The 19797-nt window shown below is 34.2% G+C and overlaps 1 protein-coding gene and 1 long non-coding RNA gene across 11 annotated transcripts; both read right to left on the bottom strand.

Moving 5' to 3' along the window:
- Nucleotides 1-7177: 7177 nt before the first annotated feature.
- On the bottom strand, nt 7178-8696 carry LOC139904940 (uncharacterized). Its single transcript, XR_011779281.1, has 3 exons — nt 8146-8696; nt 7954-8093; nt 7178-7891 (listed from the first exon to the last, which is right to left on the bottom strand). It is a non-coding gene; the product is annotated as an uncharacterized lncRNA (long non-coding RNA).
- Nucleotides 8697-12061: 3365 nt separating this feature from the next.
- On the bottom strand, nt 12062-17632 carry LOC121114642 (protein zyg-11 homolog B). Of its 10 annotated transcripts, none has more exons than XM_071887164.1 (9): nt 17565-17632; nt 16599-16886; nt 16412-16530; nt 15889-16337; nt 14803-15426; nt 14386-14722; nt 14041-14318; nt 13757-13988; nt 12062-12590 (listed from the first exon to the last, which is right to left on the bottom strand). In XM_071887164.1, the coding sequence occupies exons 2-9, from the start codon at nt 16839-16841 to the stop codon at nt 12530-12532; spliced, it is 2343 nt and encodes a 780-aa protein (XP_071743265.1). In that variant the 5' UTR covers nt 16842-16886; nt 17565-17632; the 3' UTR covers nt 12062-12529. The 10 variants fall into 10 exon arrangements, 9 of the variants coding, with proteins under 9 accessions (XP_071743265.1, XP_040564606.1, XP_040564609.1 ...); XM_040708672.2 differs by lacking the exon at nt 17565-17632 and adding an exon at nt 17370-17551; XM_040708675.2 differs by lacking the exon at nt 17565-17632 and having other exon boundaries at nt 13751-13988; nt 16599-16938.
- Between the last annotated feature and the right edge of the window lie 2165 nt (nt 17633-19797).

Genomic DNA, 19797 nt, shown 5'->3' with positions numbered 1-19797 from the left:
ATATACAATTAAGCTGTTTGGTCAAATGCTGACGATAAATAAGCTATAGACAGGATTGCCATATGTAAGTATTTTTGGGGAGTACATAGATGAAGGAAAATGTTCAAGTGCTTGGGGTATGAAAAACAATCAACTACAAGCGGATAAGTGAATGTTCAGAAGTTAAACTCTTTATATATTTGAAATTTGTAGAGCAAGAGTGAAGAATTGATGGAAAAATATGCTTAGAGACGTGGAAATTATGTAAGTCCACAAGGGAATACATATAAAAAAAGGAGGACATTGAATTTAGATGTGTTTATAATTGTCTACTACTTTATTTTCATCTTTTGACATCAGTTATTCTTAGGGATGGGATTTATGTAGAGAAAACTACGTAGTGAATTGTTGCCACTTAAATTATTTGTCTGCTTTTTTTCATCTAATCAACGTCCTGAACGCTAAAAGGTTAATCTGCTTTCAGTGCGAGTGTGCCGCCCCAGCGTTGTACCACTTAGAGCAGGAAAATACCAACATGAAAAAACTATGGACCCACCGCAAAAAATGTGTATCCTCTGTGTTAAAGTACAAATATTTAGTTGCTTGGTAAAAATGTGTTCCACCAAATCAATACAGCCCATTCCTGTTATTTGTGACGTTACACTCTGCACTGGCTGCAGGTGATCAGGCCACATTACTAAGCTTTGATATCTGTGCCGCAGGATACTTGCTGCGAAAACGATATGAGAGTTGCACTTGACAAGGTGAAGCCGTGCATTTCTGAACTTGTGTCTGAAAGCCAACAGCAAAACACAGATGCATTTGCAGCAAATATTCATTGAGTTATGTTTTTGTGTGAAATTCATGTTTTGTTGCTTTTGTCCTTTGAACACAGTGGTTCATTTTGTGCAATAATAAAGTCTATACCTATATTCTAAAGAAGTAATATTTGATTTTTCCAATAACGAAGGGGTTCCGTAAATGCACTGAGGAAGTTTGCAGGGTTCAGTACCTCTAAAAAGGTCAAATACCACTTTTCTACATTTTAAAAGCAAAGTTTGTATATTCGTCGACGCCTAATAACTTCTGGCAATGCCAGCCACTAATGCCAGAAATGTTCATTTCCTTCTCTAGGAGCAACCGTGAATCAAACCTACGCACATCAAGAGAAATATTTTTCTCAAGGGATTGTCCATTGAGCCACGTCGCTCCATAGGTTAAGCATCTCCTATCGTACATTTAGTTTGGTCATAATGATGGTACATAGGTAGAGATCTTGATATTTTCTCTAGAGTTTAAGAACCACTCAATTCTTCCCAGCTTTGGAACAATACTGCGTTTTTCTGAATAATGGTAGATAATTGTTCAGAGCGTAACAAGAGCTGATTCGAATTCAAGAAATTAATGTTAAGAACATTGATCACGGCGTTACCTTACAAATACAAAAATGTACAGGGTAGTTGGTTGTCAGGTCTGGAGGTTTCTACTTCTTTTCTCCTCGTCGGTGTGCTGAACTTTGGTTGGTTGAATTTCGAATTACCTCTTGTAATCAACTCATTTTGAATCTTACTTTGTGTGTTTCTTATCGGAAGGGAAATTGCATTATGCAACAATATCTTCTCTTTTCTGTCCTTGAATTATCTTTAGTTGTAACTGAAGCGTTAAACCAAGTAGGGCATTGAGCAGCACAGTTAGCCTGAGGAAATCAATATTTGTCATAATATTTTTACAAGATGTATCTCTTCTATGACGTCACTCCTGTATTTATTCTACGTACTACTTAGTATTAAAGCTTTAAACCAAGTAGCAAAATGAGGGCCACGTCATCAATAGCTGAAAAATGTATTGGTGGACAGAAACTTTTTCTCTTCGCTAGAAGTACTGCTCAGTTATTATTTGGAGATATAAGTATGATGTTATCTAATATGCTTTACTTATTAAAAGAAGCTCATTCAAAGTCCAGCAGACGGAATTAGGTTAACTCGAGAAGACTTTTATAATATGGAGTTTTATTAATTTGTTTCCTCTAGTTCAAAGATGATGATGTTTATTCTGCGTTCTTTTTTATTATATATATAATGCAAAAATATATTTTTTATGTTAAACTATGGAGTTCAAGTTCCCACTTCTTATAATAATTGACCATTGTATCTTAAATCATACATATATTATTATAATAACAATCAATAAATCATAAATGTATAATTGAAAACTCTTTGAGGGGAAGTTCAAAAAAGGAAATATCAAAGAATATAATAATCTCTTTTTCCCCACAGCAATTTTAGAGTGTGAGCCAGGCGTGCTTCATTCATTGCTCTCTTTATTAGATCTCTGCCTACATCGGTAGTAAGAAAAATGACAGAGTGACATCATATAAAAAGCGACATCTTGCGAGAAAGTGTTATAGTGCACCATTGTATCACCTCAGGCTAGCGGTCTCGTTTCGCTACTTGGTTTAAAGCTTTACGTCGTAGTAAAAGAAGTTTGAATAAGTAACAATACGTATATAATTTATTCTTGTCTTAAATATTTGCATATTATTATAACATAAATTTGAAACAAATTACTCCAAAAACATGTGTCATTCCAGTGACCGAGGATGCAAAAATAGAACCCAGTCAAATTTCCAAAAGCATCAAGGAAATGTATGTAAAAGGAATGTAAGTCAAGGAAATATATTTATTTATTTTTCGCTAATAATGACGTTAGCTTTCGATGCGCTCCTTGTTTTAATGCTTTAGTTGTAACTAAAGGACTCAAGAAAACATTGGACAGACGAATCACTCAACAACGGTATAAAGAGTGAACGAAATATGTTCCATATCTTTCATGATTTCAAAGGGTTATTTTCTTAATGAAATAGTTGCTAATATTTTGTGTTATAAGGTGTATTTAAGAATTCAATTAAAAAGTTAAAATTAAAGAATTCATTCTAAGTTCAAAAAGAACAAAATTTATTCGTTAAAATATTTAAGGGAACTCTTTCAAATCACAATATTATAATAAATTGCGCCTCTAAGGATAGTGGTAATTTATTTTTTTCTTATTAAGAAATATATTAGTAAATAGTAATTATAAGGTATTAATATAATTAATTATAATGAAATGAGATGAATAATTAAGTTGGTTCGAGTCTATTTTGTACCGTTGATGGATTATTAAGCTTTATTTTTGTCTTTCGAGGGGCTAAACATTTCATGAGCCTGGAGACTTTTTATCCGTAAGTGATTTATCTTTATAGTACATTGCACTACACATTAAATTTAGTGTTACAGGGTTGCCGAGCTGATTACATCATTTAAAAAAAAATATATATATATATTTTATATTATACATAAAATAAAAATAGTGATCGTGAATTTCGATCAGGCTTAGCAACGAGCGTGTGTAGCTACGGCTGATTGCATCATATTAAAAAATAAAATGGGAGTACATATCCATATTTAGTCAGGCAGAGCGGTTGTATTTTTTAGGTCGCCCATTATTTTGGGCTTGGTAAACTGAAAAGTAAATTTTCTTTTCCACAGCTGTTGCCGTTATTATTTAATGCGTGAGGAGGGAACTACCTTTTCTACTACAAATAATGCCGGGTACTCCCGACTAGTATAAAATATATGTATGTATAGTTATATACACATCCAGCAATTTTATTATATGTGTTATATTAAATTGACAGATTTTCATTAGAGATTATTCCATGTTGATACATAATAATGATCAATCAGAATCACATTTGTACATATTTTTAATATTATCAATACAAACTTTTTTTGTCAGTTGAGCTTTTCTCTTGATTATTTTTTCTTCAGTGATACTTTATCTCCCTTTATTACATATGTTTATTATCAAAGATGAATATAATATGTACTGGAAGATAGGACTGAGTTTTTTCTAGTTGGCAATCAGAACGAGCTTTTTTTTATTTTCAAAAACTACTGTCATTACTAATTCATTCTTGAAGACAGGACATCTAAGTATAGTGCGTGTTTGAGAAACCCAGGCTTAAGACAATTTATTGTTATCATATTATAGGGCCCTGACAAGCTTATTAGCGGACCTTGATCAATATTCTACCCCACCCTTTCCTTCTTTTACTTACACCGTTTGGTGCCTAAAACCACTCTTACATATCTATAAGAAGCCCTTAGCTATTTGGATCTCAGATACAACTGTATCACCCTGGCGACGTACAAAAATCATTGGCAAACCTCTAAAATTAGAAAAATAAAGCCTCTTATCCATATCCAAAACACTTACAAGCCATACCTGCTCAAAATATAATCCCTTAATAATCATTTGTGTACCTGCCAGTATATCTGTGTCCCCCTTTTCAATTGCAGCTATAATTTACCATAACTACACTTTCCTTGGGTTGTATCTAGATCCATTAGTCTAAATAGGAACAAGAGCACAAGAACCAAGACCGATAAACAATATTTTGCAGTCTCGATTATAATTTCTCGGTTCCGGTTCTAGTGGTTCAAGAGCCGCAAGCCCGCACAGGGCACAACTTTGGTGGTTATATGAGTGAGTTCTTGTTGGACTCAGAGTAGAATTGAGGATCAACACGAGAAACATTCCTCCCTATATATCCTTGCTTTATACGGAGTAGGGATTTTACAGCTCATTTAATCAAACATGATAACAGCTAAGATGCTCTTCTCCCAAACAGGATTACCACTTTAATTGTTTGTTTCTTTTATTTTTACATACTGCAGGACATGTTTTATGCATTACTTACTGCTTATAACCAGTCTTGTAAATCCTCTGAATTTTTTAGCCCGCCCATTTTTTTTTGTTTTTGTTTTTTTGAATTGGTAATCTGAAGAATGAGTTTTCTTTTCCTAAGCAGTTTTGATTATTATTATTTAATTCCCGAGTAGTGAACATCCTTTCCTAAATAGATTCAATTGTATTCAAAACCTGATTGAATATTCGTATGAGCTCATAAAAGACGATGCGTAACCCTAAGGATTTGTTGCGGAGTTATAATTGTAAGGTCTTGTTGGACTCTGAGTATAATTGGGATCGACATTGGAGTAATTTTGGGACATATCCTTGTTTATTTCCTTCTCTCCTTTCTCCTTCGTCATAGAATATTGCAGCTGATCTAATGAAACGCCAGGAGCATTATTATTTCGCTCCTCTGAAACATTCTTCAAATTGTCAGGGCTACCATGTTGATTTTCGGTTTCTTTTTTCTAACATGCCCATTGCACACTTAATTTTCATCAATACATATAAGATACGTATTGGACGAAAGAAAATATATGAGAGAGGAACAAAACATGAGCGCTAGAATGGAGATAATGTGTTTGGTAATATTTTTAAACCATTAGTAAGACTACTCATGCAATACTTTAATAATTGTTAACATGATTCAGAAGGTTTGATTTCCACGAAACACTGCATTTCGACAGTGGCCCTCAATTTTTCAGTGACCTCTTCAACTCCAAGTTCTAAAAAACAGAGTGTGTAAATTAAACATTATTTTTATTAATATTATAGTAAATTGACTTAGTTCATCAATTGAATAAGTTTAGTAAAAATTTAAGAAAAACTTCCATGCACAAAAGTAGTTTGCCATTTCTTCTGATTGAAGTATCAATCATTTTTATAAAAAAATGTGGAATATTAATATATGATGACAACGTCACTGGCTGATATAAATAATTATTTTATGGGGCAGCATTTCGGATAAGATTTAGGACTGGACGAGACAGACCTTTAAAATGCTGGGACCAATACATCTCTAGTTATAACTGATCTCTGTAAGCGTATACAGGGTGTCCACGATAAATTGGAACTATCTTAAAATTCAACCTGCTTGATAAAAATGAAATTTGGAGTGTATTTGTTAATATGAAAAAGTTAGACAATATATTAAACAATAAATTTATTCAACATGTCCTCCCTGAGCAGCCACCATCTTCTCCATCCTGCCCCTAAAGGATTTTCATGCCCTGATGACTTCCACGGAATCGACAGCATTCCACTCCCGCGTAATGGAGCCCTTCAGGGCCGCTATGCTCTTGTGGCTGACCTTTCACACCTCCCTCTCCAACTTCCCCTACCAGTAGTAATCACACGGTTGAGGTCGGGTGAGTTGGAGGGCCAGGTGTTGCGATCCCAGAAAGTGATGTCGTGGGAGTTGAAGAGGTTAGTGGGCCTCATGGCGATGTGTGCGGACGCTGAGTCTTGTTGGAATATGAACTCCCTCCCAGCGGCCGTATCCTTCCTCCAGGGGATGACGAACTACTCCATGACTTCGCAGTACCTTATCGCGTTAACCCTTTCCTTGGGTTTGAAGAAGAAAGGAGGGATCACCTCACCGGTGCTGCAGATGACACCCAGGGTCATCACGGAGACCGGGAACTTTGTGGTGAAGACTGCAGGGGCCTCTACTCTCTCCTTGGCAAGCCACCTGTCATTCTGGACGTTGTAGCTTCTGTCAACAGTCCAGTTCTTCTCGTCAGAGAATAAGATGATTCTTCCTCCATGGCTCTTCAGGTCATTGAGGAGACGCTTACCGTTGGTGAGCCTGGTGGTCTTCATGGATGCCGTGAGGATGTGTTGTTTGGCCATTCGGTATGACCTGTACCCGAGGACATCATTCACAGCCTTGGAGACCAGCTGCTTGCTCACTCCACGGTTCTTGGCCAACCTGGACAAGGAAGTCCCCGGCGAAGCCTTGATGGACTTCCGGAGGCCTTCAAGGAAGCAAGGAGTGTGGATTCGGTCACTTTTCATGTTGTGGGCCTTGCAGCAGACCTTCCCCTCAACCTCCCAGGCATTGAACCCAGTATTACGTGGTCTTGGGGTAGTTAAGAAGCTTGTAGATAGCAGAGGGCTTGTGTCCCGCCCGAGCCAATTCGAGGATGGCGTCTCTCCTTGCTTGTTCCATGATGACTATAGTTGATAATATTGTAGAGAAAAACGCGTGCGAGGAGGAGGGGGGGAAAAAGACATACGGTATCATTGTTTAAAATACTGATGTGATTATCATCTGCCTGCTTTATTATGATTTTTGAGAGTATAACTAATGTATTTATTAGCAAAATGTTTAATGAAGATATACTACGTATATTGACTTCGACGTTTTTTATCCGTTACAGTAGATTTTAAAACGTCACACTCCATGAAATTGTAATTCATTATGAACCTTATTCTCAGAATAATAGCTAATGAAACGACAAAGTAGAGTATTTGAAATATATTTGAAGCTCAAAGTTTAAAAAAGAAGGCTTAAATTAAATATAATCTACATACTAAAAAATAAACCATCATACATTTATGTTAAATATACAAAATTAAACAATTGGAATCATATAACTAATAATAACAATAAATTATAAATACAGAATATTGAAATAATAGATTGATCCAAATAATATTTTCTTGTTCTGACATCGGAATTCAGTTAAATATGTCATAACTTTAGGTTGCAATACACAAGCGAGACGTGGAGTTTAATCAAAAAGATAATCACCCCTCTTCTTCATGTGGAAGTTGCTATATACAATTGTGCACAGGATAGATATATCTCTACCGATGAGATCTAACTAATTATTAATAATAAAGTAAATGTCAAAATCATAAAATTAGACAATAAATATACTAATAAAAATTTTTTATAAATAAATTCATCGTAAAGATTTAGAGCAAAAGCTAATTATGTAGTAATGTCCGGCGATATTACTCCCTATTAAGAGCATCAAAAAAGATTTTTCCCCGTTATTTAGGTATGCTTATATAACAACATACTATTATTATGATGGATATACACAATTGTTAATTATAATGCAACACCCAATGTAACTACCCTCGTTGTTGTGACCATTTAAACAGTTGTTTTTGCCTTTTATGAATTTTCTGAACACCATTTCTTGGAGCCCATCAACCATAGCTAAGCCTTTAGTGATAAAAAAGTAATATTTATTGACTATGTAATATTGGAAAACCTAATTATCATACCCAAGTCTTAAAGCGAAGTAAGTAGTCTCAGACAAACTAGTTGCAAACCATCCAAAGCTACTACCCCCGTTGTTGTGACCATTTAAGCAGTTGTTTTTGCCCTTTACTGAGTTGTGTATCATAATTCTTGATATGTTTAGCTAAAATAAAATCATATTTTATGGTTAGATTTAAAAAAAAATGAATACTTACTGTGAGATAGTACAAAATTCAGAGTTCCATTTCGATATTCGTAAATACTTTTTACTGATAACATGATCATCATTTGGTGTGGATGACTCAAAACATTTTTATATGTATTTCTATATATGACATCAGTACCAACATCCTCCATTAATTTAATGATGGTTCCTCGGGAAGGGATATGTTTACCCTTGTATTTCTCCATAAATTTTTTGAACGTAGATGATTAGCAATGGATAAGGTTATATTACATGCAATAAGCATCGTTGTGAGATCAAAGTTAAAGTCTGACTTGATGTATTCATCGTCAAATTGATTTTATAGATGAATATCCATACTCTTGTTATGAGATGAGGATAATGAGTGGCGTGTAATTCTAGGCAGGGGACTAAAGGGACATTTATATCGACAAATCCGACAAACGATCTGTTTCTCATCCGGTAAGTATTTTCCAAATTCCTGGGCCACCATTTTCATAAATCCAGACAGAAGGCGACGTCATTTTTGGGATTTTATTCAGTTCTCTATCGACTATCACCATCTCATATTATATTAATATTGAATAATAAAGGAGGGAATTATAACGTTCATGATTGATAGAAGAGGATGTATATTATTTAATCAATGATGCCATAAGTAATTCTTCTTTTCTCCTCGCACGCTTTTGTATTCTTACCAAAATTATCACCCTTAATGATGACTATTGTTTGTTGTCAAACCAATTGTGATGGAAGTTATATTGTATTTTTCACGCAACCTTTTATATTAGTATGATTTAACCCCTAATATCCACATTATGGATCTGGATGAAGTTTAAAGTAGTTCCAATTTATCGTGGACACCCTTTATATCATCTCTCAAAGTTAAGATCATTTTAATGAGATTCACTCAAGTGTGATTTTTACACACACCGGGATTTTCATCCCTTCATATTTCTTTAATCATTTATAGGGTTGCAAGAAATGTTAAGAAAAAGTTGAAGTTAGAGAAAGAAAGAAAAAGAGATGTTAGAAAATAAAAGTAACTAGTAACCGCGAGAAGAGAAAACTTGACAGAGAAAATCGCAGTTTTCACCCAAAATGGGAAGAAGTGTACCTCTTTACCAATTTCAAACAAAGGGAACCCAATGTGTTTAATGTGCTGGGAGACATTATCAGCCCTAAAAGATTACAACTTAAGTTGCTATTACAACACCTTGCCAGAGCCGCTGTAGTAGCAGACCTCAAATCTTCAGTAAGCCAACAGCAGGACTTTTTCACAAAAGCTACTAGTTAGCCCTAACAGTATCTTATGATGTGGCACTCGAACTTGCTAAGGCAAAGAAGCCACTGTCGGATGGAGAATTGGTCAAGACATGCAAGTGAAAATGGACAAAACATTTGGTGACGACAGCATGGCTAAAAATTTTGAACCTGGGTCTTTGTCCAGACGCACAGTAAATGATAGGATTTTTGAAATCCACAATAATGTCGAGGTAAACCAGAAACAATTCATGCAGGACTGCAAGTACTCCTTATTAGCTATAGATGAGAGTATAGATGTGACAGATGTTAGCCAACTATTGGTTTTGCAATAACGATTGACAATGCATTTGATGTGCAAGAGGAGTTATTGAAATTGCCATCTTTGCACGACACCATTAAAGGCAGCGATATATTCAACGCCGTTACATGTGCTGTGAGCGAATATAGTGATATTGAAAAGCTGTCGACTATTGTTACCGATGGCGCACCAACGATGCAGGGAAGACACAGGGGTTTCGTGAGGCTAGTCAGGCAAAGCGGAATAAACTGCCCTATACTGCACTGCATCATCAATCAGGTGAGTAGCGTCATATTAATTGTGAGATGTACTGTAGGCTGGTGTGCCCTGGTTACAAAATATAGAGAGACACACAGACATTATATTTTCTAACCACAACTATTTTTTCTTATCTTTCCAGGAAGCCCTCTGCACAAAGACGTTGAACATTGGCCATGTCATGGATTTTGCGACAAAAGTCACTAATATCATCCAAGAAGGGAACATATATTTATGTAAGTGGAGGTTCATCACGTTTCTGGATGAAGTGGATGCCGAGTATGTGGACTTATAACTGCATACGCATATGGATGAGTCGAGGAAAGTATCTAGAACGGTTTTTTGCACTGCGCTTGGAAATACCAGTGTTATTGAAGAACAGTATTAATGGTGATACAAGTGCATAGTGCGGAAAGCTCAAAGATAAAAAGTTTCTTTGTGATATGGCCCTTCTGACAGACATCACCCGCATCTCAATAACCTCAACACACTTTTGCAGGGGGGAGATCAAACGGTTTGGTATCTCTATTCTCGCCTGATCACATTTCAGCGCAAACTCAGCCTTCCCATCCCTTCGTGCTAATTTGGCACATTTCCCTGTCTGACATTCGAAAAGTGATATCCAATTACAAAAAAAAAAATCCAGAAATACAGAGCAAACGTCGACAAAATTGCAGGAACAATTAAACGATGGTTTCCAATATTTCCACGAGATAGAACCACGAATTCTGCTATTCATAGACCCCCTCTCGGTTTTGGTCAGCGCACAACCATCAGAGCTGCAGGAACACCCGTTTTTTCAAGCAAAGTGCAACGAGAGGGGAATTTAATTTTGGAGACTTATTTCTAAGGCACGTCTCAGAGATTTTACCCTCTGAATGTCCAGCATGTTTGGAAGCACTTACATTTGCGGGAGCAATTTTTAAACCACAAAGCAAAATATCCAAAGAGAGAAACAGACTCACCAATGACACTCTGTTTCATTTGATGTACATTGGGACTACAAAAATTAACATTGACATCCAATCCATAGTGAGCCAGCAGGTCAAACCATATGTATCTCATTACGTTCAATTAATCTTGCCATTATTGAAAGTGAGCTATTTGTGCTTAGTTGTTTTAAGCAATTTTTTTAATATGAAGGTGTAAAAATTCTTGCACTTTTTTAAGCTCTGCATAAACATGCATGTATATGCAGAGAATACTTGTATGTTGGTGCAATAAACATACAGATATCAATACATATATTATGTGTTCTTACGGAGAGTCATATGTATCGTCCGTCCGATCCAGTTATTTGAAGTGCATGGTCATGTGGTCCTCCTATGATATTACTGTGGGGAAAAATTGGGCCTCTTGATCATGGAAGTTGCACCTCCTGAATTAGATTTTCTTAATAATAATTAGTGAGGGATTCAAGTATCACTTGAACTTGGAAAAAATTGAATTTACTATCAATGCAGGACAATTTTCTGAAAATTAATCAAATCCCTTGTTCATACGAAATCCACTTTGCAATCATTCACAAAAATGTAAATGGTATTAGTATTCAAGTATATAAATGAAACTTACCTCATTGCGCACAATAACCTTTATTTCGGAGAAGGCTTCCCCGGTGTGCACCTGTGATGTCTAATCTACAGCATATGTGGAATATTCATCATATTAATGAAATAACATATTCCTAGGAATAAATTCGAGTATTACTTCAAAGTCCACAATTTTCTGAACATAGATATTAAGGTACAGAGCTAAAATGGGTTTCATTATGTAGGTTTAATAAAAATGATTCATAGGGCGAAAAATCCAAGAGCCTATTTGAGTTAATCTTGTATTTAAAGAAAAGAAACCACATTACATATTATGTGGAAATTCCCAAAAACTCAAAAATGGGGATGGTCAAACCTGTATTAAGGGGTCTTGCAAGAGTAAATAAAATAGGGACCCCTTGAACCATGTTTTCTACTTTGTAACAATTTCTAAATTTGAAAACTAGATATAGATACTTAGTGTAGTGACAGACTTAGGCTTAGTTTGATTGTATTATTATCCGAACACGTTCTCGACGCAGAACTCAAAAACTCAAATAAATTGACTCGAATCCAACAATAATGAATAATAATAATTAATTGAATCATAACGTTTATTCTAAATAAAAAATAGAGTTATCTATAAAATAATGATTATAACATAATATGTACGAAACAAAGGGGGATTGGGGCTGGTAAAGGATATCATATTATACAGTTAGAGCTACACCGATTTTCATTGTTAATGACAAAAAATTAACTAAATAAACATATGATATTTAGTTGTGTTATTTTAGACAATATTTAACAGACATAAAAATGATTATATCATACTAAATGTATATTATAAGTATATTGTTATTATATGTATAAAGTCCGAATAAGAATAATAATTGTTTCTATATATATTTATTTATAAATGGTCTCTCCTTTCAGAACGAAAACGAAATAAACAAACAAAGAACAAATTAGAAGTAAGTAACAAAAGATCTTATATATAAATATATATATGTAATTTGTGAAATGAAGTCCCAATATTGTTATTGTTGCTTTCATCATAATCATCATGACATAACGAAAATAGTAATTATAATAAGTAAGGTTGGTTGTCTGACTAGGTGCTGGCTCAAAAAATAAGAAGAAAAGAATTATATATATATATATATAAATGATTTGAATACGTTATGATAACTTATTAACAAAAAAAATTTATTAAATATTGTATATATATATATATAGCAAAAGAGAGTCCTTTCAGAGTCTGACTACAAGAGGGCAAAATAAGGAAAAGGGGCAATTGGTGTGTACAAAATTATGTAATGGGGGAGAGGAAATCAATTTCAAATTATAATAAATGTTCTGTATTTTTCTATTGTGCATCTTTTTACATAAGAAATGATTGAGGTATATATATATACATATACAACAAATTAAAGAATATTATATTATTAAACATTCAACACGTGCCGTGTGCGTATGTGAATTTTCTTCATTTTCATATTAGAGTTAGATAAGATCATTATCCAGATATATATATACATAAATTTTTTACTAAATAATAATAAAACTCTCTTTAATTAAAAATAATATTAATATTAGACTATTTTCTAGTAATTGATTTGTTTGCTTTAGATTGTAAATTTTTGGATCTGCCTTTCTTTCATGAAACCCTAATAATAATTATTATTATTATAATCATAAAATAATGATCAGAGCCATAATAATTATAATAAAAACTAATTGTAATTAAATGCCTAAAGAAATTAGGAGAATTAGAAGACACGAATTCTTATTGTAGCTTATATTGACGGTATTGATTTGATAGTTTATTTTCAACTATTGTCTTACTTTTTTTTTTTTTCGTTAAAAATAAATAAAGAACTCGTATAATTAGTGAATATGTGTGTGTCTGTTAGAACAAACATATCACATAAAGAGGAAGAGAGAGTGAGATAGAGAGATTTAGCAAAATGATGAGGATTGAATTAGTAAATTTAGAATTTGATGAAAATTAAAAGTTGCAAGCACATGGAGTGTTTCTTAGAATGTTGGTGGATATTCGGGGAGGAAGAAAAAGGAAAGTAGCTTGTATTAATGATGATTACTTTAAAAATATAACGTTAATATCAAGAAAGAGAATAGAAAAAATAGGAAGGGAAGAACGAAGAAATTAGGGGAAGGCGGCAATGGAAAAAGAAAAGATCACAATCAATTAAGAAAATGAAGTACATACATAGATATATATGATAATAATAATAATTAATATATATATAAATGTAAATCACTTTTACTAAGACTGTAACTCCATATAGACGGAGGAAGAGGCATCATCATCCTCATTTAACGATGACGAAGATGCAGGAAAAGGAGAGTCGGGGCAAAGACCTTCCTTGTACATGACCTCCATGACACTTTCACACAACTTTCTCACAGCTGAATGGGGCCTATCCTTATCGGCGTTGAGTAACTTTAGGATTGCAACGTCTCCTCCCTGCCGTTTTAACATGGTGCAATAGCGAGGAGCTATAAATAATAAAACGAAGGATAAGGGTTTTTTCGTGAGTAAAATTCATACCTTTTTTAATGCAGACATGATGAATTGCCCAAATGGCCCATAGCTGTACAGCATGTTTTTGATCCACAGCCATTAGAGGAAGAAAGGGTCTAAATGATCTGTAGGCGACCATTTCTTCTTTAGGTATCTTCCAACTCATGACGACTTTCCATAAATCATCCGTCATTTCATCAACTCGGAGTTCACTAAACCAACATATGGGAGCTGTACTTGCCAAGTGTGCGACGATGCCAGCAGCAAAATAACTTACATCAATATTCGAGGCATGAAGAAGTTTTCTGTGAAAAAAATAAGTTTAAGTATGTACAAAGAAGCTTGAATACAAGTCCGATTGTATTTACATACCTCAGTATGATTAAAAATGAATCATTCATGAGATAACTTCTTAAATGATGCACTTCTGCAATATTATTCAATAAACCTAGAATCTTTGTTTCAATGGAAGCCTCTCCAGGGAATGTTTCAAGTAAATCAACAAAGAGAGGCATTCCATCATGAATTAAAAACATCTTGGATGTTTCAGGACTTTCGTCGGTTAAATTCCATAGAGCAGACAGAGTGAATTTTAAAGTGATGTCGATGGTTCTCTCCTCCATACGATTGCTGACAATTGAAAGTAATTTTTTCATGTAATTGGGTTGAGATCCAAGCTCAGATGTTTGAGTAGTCGTTATTTTTGCAGCTATTAAGAAAGAGAAAAAGAATATTGATGAGTGATGATAATTATATTTTGTTGAGAGAATATTATTATTGAGCGTTTACCTAAGATTGAGCATATGGCTACACTCATCCTATTCATAGAGGTATCATCCCACTCACACAAACAGTCCATGGCTAATCTTGCACACCTATATTTATCAAAGTTGACTTCTGTTAGAATACGATCGCAGCAAATGGTTAAAAGCACATTTTTCTGCAATTGCTTGTGCTGAGGAAACGCTTCCATTGCATCTAAATCCACGCGAACAATCTCACTCAATATTCGAGGATGTAGCTTAAGACTCAATCCATATTTACAGAGATTGAATAAACAAGCTGTAGCCGCCATTTGAATAGAAAATGTTCTTTGATACTTTCTAGCTGCCTGAAGAACAAGTTCTATTATATCCGTTCGAGACGTAGTTGTTTCCTGCGTAATGCGAAATAAATGGTACAGCGACTTTTGCACATACTGGGGTCGGTTTGCGTAGCGCCGCAGAGATTCTAATATTTGATCCTCATTCTCACTCCCAGCGATCACCATTCCTGAGTTCTCCTTATCCTTTCCTTCTATACAATTATAAGAGTGCGGCCTTCCGAATTGAGTCAATAATAATCCTAGAAATTTTAACTTGGGACGACGAGATATAAAACTCAGTAATTTGTTCATCGTAACCTCATCTTTGCCTGATTAAAAAGAAAAAGAAATAATAATTGGATTAATAAAATAAATCCCTATATTTTTTGACGATTGTTGGCATAATAAAAACAAAAAAATATTGATTATTATGCAACAAGGAATATACGACAAATTTTATCCAGTCAACTAATATTCATAAATTTAAATTTCACGTAATAATAGTTTCAATACATCCATATTTTTAATAAAATATAGATGTAAATGGTAAACAACAATGAAAAATTAATCATTGAATTGTTAATCATATCAAACATATTTTCGTACTATATGCACGTACATAAAAGTTGTATAAATAATTATTTAATATACATTGTTCTTAAATTGACAAGGGGAATTATTTTTAAGAAGGAAACAAATATTTTCCTAGCCCCTACTACTATGTAAATTAAAAGGTTATTCAATAATTTAATAAGCATAATATTTATAGAGAAAGTGAGATATTGACTTACCAGATATATCTAAAGACACAATGTTTGGAAGAGCCTCTGGATCCTCGAGAAGCCTTTCTATGTGAAGTCCACTCAAATTAGGAAATATATCAAAGGGATGCTCATCCCTTTCTTCTGAAATATCCAAATGAACAAGACCTTTGAGCTCAATCAGCGTATCTACGACATTCTCAGAGACATCAGCATGAAATTTAAGACCGTACATGGATAGACTCTGAAGTTTGTCTCCATAGGCTTTTAATGGACTTATATCTGATACTTTGGTAGAAGAAATGTCGAGATATTTGAGGGTAGGAATGTCACTCGCAACTAATTCAAGAGAGAATTTCTTGAACTCTGTGCCTGACACGTTGAGATAGACGAGGGATTTGAGGCGATCAAAGGGAAGGGGTTCGACGATTCCTTTACCAGTGGGATAGGAGAATGCGGATTGACTAACATCCAATAGTCTAGAAAGAGAGGAGAAACGGATACGTGTTAATTACGCAAATATATCAATGGATTGATTTCCTGGAAATAGTACCTCAGGTTTTGATGTGTTTTTGGATGTAGAGAGGCAAGAAGATCCTTCACCGTAGCTTCCACGAGTCCTTGCATTCGAATAACTATGAGATCCGGATGATTTCGAAGAGTTTCTAACCCCTGGAATCATGGGATAAAAAAATGTCAAATAAGTAAATGTGGATCAAATCCCATGGGTCAATACACACCTTTACGGTCAAATTAGCTGCACAAGGGACTTTCAGGTAGCGGAGACCTGTAGGAGGAAAAATGGAAGAGCTGATGACATTATCCTGGAACTTTCCAGCCTCTGAAAAGGCTGTTATAAGAATTTCTGCTGCAGGAACATGAAGAGAAACGCTCTCTGGGGCTAACTCCAGAAATTTGTCGACAATGGAGTCCAAGGACAAGTCCGAGAGTCGACGTGGTGTGTCTAAGCAGGATTCCTCCATCCCTATTGTTTCATTATTCCGTGTCAACAAAAAGACCCCGTCTCACTAAAAAAAATAGTGATATCATGTATAATATTTACAAAAAAGAAGGAGAAAGAAAAAAAGAGAAAGAGAGAGAGAGAAAGAAAGAGATGGAAGGTTGCGTGGAAATATCCCCTTATTTTATTATTCTAATATTTTACATACATTTCATTTCATGGAACAAGCCTTTTTTGCAGGCTAAACAGGTAGACCAGAAACAAAAGAAAAAGGATCATTATTGCAATACTTTAAATATTTTTTTTTTTTAAACTTGAAAATCATAATGATTAAACATGAATTAAAATTGGAAGGGATTGACTCCTAGTAATGGACTAATGAGTCTTGGATCTGTATATACAGGTGGGCTATTTGAATTCATAGCCACAACAACCACTGATTATTTTTTCTTCATGTGGTAGTCATTATTTTTGTCTGTCAGAATGAGTGATGTAAGCGTGAGGAAAAAAAAAACGTTTTGAAATAGTAATATAATTAAATATCTTTTACCTTTTGCTACTAGGCTGTACTGTAAATACAACTGTTGTTTCTTTTTACTTCAACGTAAAGTCAGTTTAAATCATTTAAAAACACGAAGAAGAGGAATCTGGTGTGTTAAATTATTCTTAATACAGACAGAATAAGATTCACTTACACTTTTTTTAGACTCCTCCCTTGTTACAGGAGTAATCTATTAATAAATACCTTCTTATTTCGTCTTTATTTTTTTCTTATTTTTTTGCTAGAAGAAACAGAATTGACTCAGTAGTAATTGTCCGACTCATTTTTTGAACTGCTTTATTATGAAACTAGTCAGTATAATAACTGGTTTTTAAATGGTAGCCATTTATTATATTACTATTTAACTAATAAACTATAAATCCACAATTACCATGTCAAACTCAATTTGTATCAAAGTTATATTTAAATGAGTAGTATATTATGCATGTCCAGCCTTAATGGAAGTTTCTCGAATAACTCCTAAGAAGACACTCGAAAACTATTATTATTGAATCATATGACGCGCCTTTGAATTTGGAATTTTTCCTAGGAACTAAGGCATTGAAATCATGTACTCATAAACAGTAGTTTAATGAACTCATTTGGATATAAATAAGTATACTTTTAATGTATAGATCTGATCAATCCCTACATACAATCTTATATAAAAATACTGGATCATATAATTTAGATAAGGCATCATTTTCTTGCATGGCTCAATGATAGAGGAAAAAATACCAGAGATATTTAGATAATTAAATTGTTTAATAACTTATTAGGAGGGTAATATTATTATTAACAACAGTCTGAACAAAATGGATGGAGGATGTTAAAAAGCCGGAAATGCCAATTGGAAATTAGAAGTAAATGAATACTACTCAACTGAAATACCTACGACTGAGTACACTACCTATACACATGTTACTTTTAAGGGAAGATCAATATTCATTTATAATAGTAATAAGAGTCGATTTGGACTTGCATACTTCACTTCCTTTCCAAGCAAAAAAGCATATTTATCAACATAAATGACACATCTGTTAGTGTTGAGTATGAGATCCTCACTACTATCCAGGTGCAAGCACAGGCCATCATCCAGCTTTCAAACATTCTTATATTATTTAATGTATGTATCTCTTGTAGATAGATAATTATGTACTACATCACTCTATTTTGTGGTCAGCTGTTGATTCCTTCGTCTTAAACCTTCATGGATACATAATTGCATAATATGCTCTAAATTATTGTTGGTACCTATGGAATGAAGTACTCATTCTTAGTTTCTTAAAGAGCAGGAATACAATTTATTGTTGATCCTTTGTCAAATATAAAGAGACTCTACGGAAACCAGAGGCGACTAACCATGGAACACAACATTACATCGCTATAACACAAATATATGTGTGATTTTCTTGTCAATGTTCTTCCCTTTTTTAATCCTAATCAGTGCTCTGAACGTTGATTGGTTGAATTATAAAATAATTGATGAATAGTTCCATAGTTGGGAAGAATTGGCTAACACCCAAATGATTTCGGGCTTTTCCCCTGTTTCTTTTCGGATGAAAAGTGGGGTGATAAAATAAAGGTAAGGACGTGTCAGCAGAAGGAAATCATGTTTTTAGTTCCTTTTCCGTTCCTGATAGGCTCACAAATTTATTCATCAGATTATAAATAGAGTTGATGTCTTTGTAAGGAAAAAAAGAGTCCCTGAGGGGAAAAGGGGAGAGCGAGACATATGGTACAACTGAATTAAGACCTTGATAATATCAGCTACCTGTTATATGATTCTGATAAGGGGGGAGATGAATTACTGTTTTAAAAGGAGAATCTTCAACATGTAAACAAACACTATTGCAGGAAAAATATTATAAATGTATTTAAATTCATATGCATTCATTTTATGATACATTTTTAAATCAATTTATACCAAGGATAGGCGAGAATTCTGTTTTAGAGGGAGGTGCTAGCAAGGCACGACTAAAGAACTCTAGGCAAAGAGGGAGTGGATACTCAAGGCAAGGAAAGTAGTTATCAATTCTGATCGGCTTAAAATTGGAAACTGCTATATGTTCCTCCAGCTAGGTGTGTGTGTGGGGGGGGAGAAGTGAGGAGTTAGCCCCCCTCATGAAAGGAGAAGAATAAGGGTAACTAAGTTAGGAGCATAGTCTTCCTTGTTTTTCGATTGAATTGCTTATTTTTCCCTGACCGCTCTTTTCCTAGAGTCCTTTCGGCACAAGGACCTATTAAATAATGAACAAAAAAAGAAGAAACAGAACACACAAAAATCGTTTTACCTTTTCTAATGTTTTAAGGTAGTTTTTTCATTAGGAACAACACAACTCTAGTCATAAACAAATAAATGGTTAATAAAAATACAATGCTAGACCATCATGTAATCGGACGTGCTAGAAATTTCAATTAGATGTATCATACAGAC

The sequence above is a fragment of the Lepeophtheirus salmonis genome, chromosome 3, assembly GCF_016086655.4.
Source record: "Lepeophtheirus salmonis chromosome 3, UVic_Lsal_1.4, whole genome shotgun sequence".
NCBI lineage: Eukaryota > Metazoa > Arthropoda > Copepoda > Siphonostomatoida > Caligidae > Lepeophtheirus > Lepeophtheirus salmonis.
This window is presented reverse-complemented; position numbering and strand designations above follow the sequence as displayed.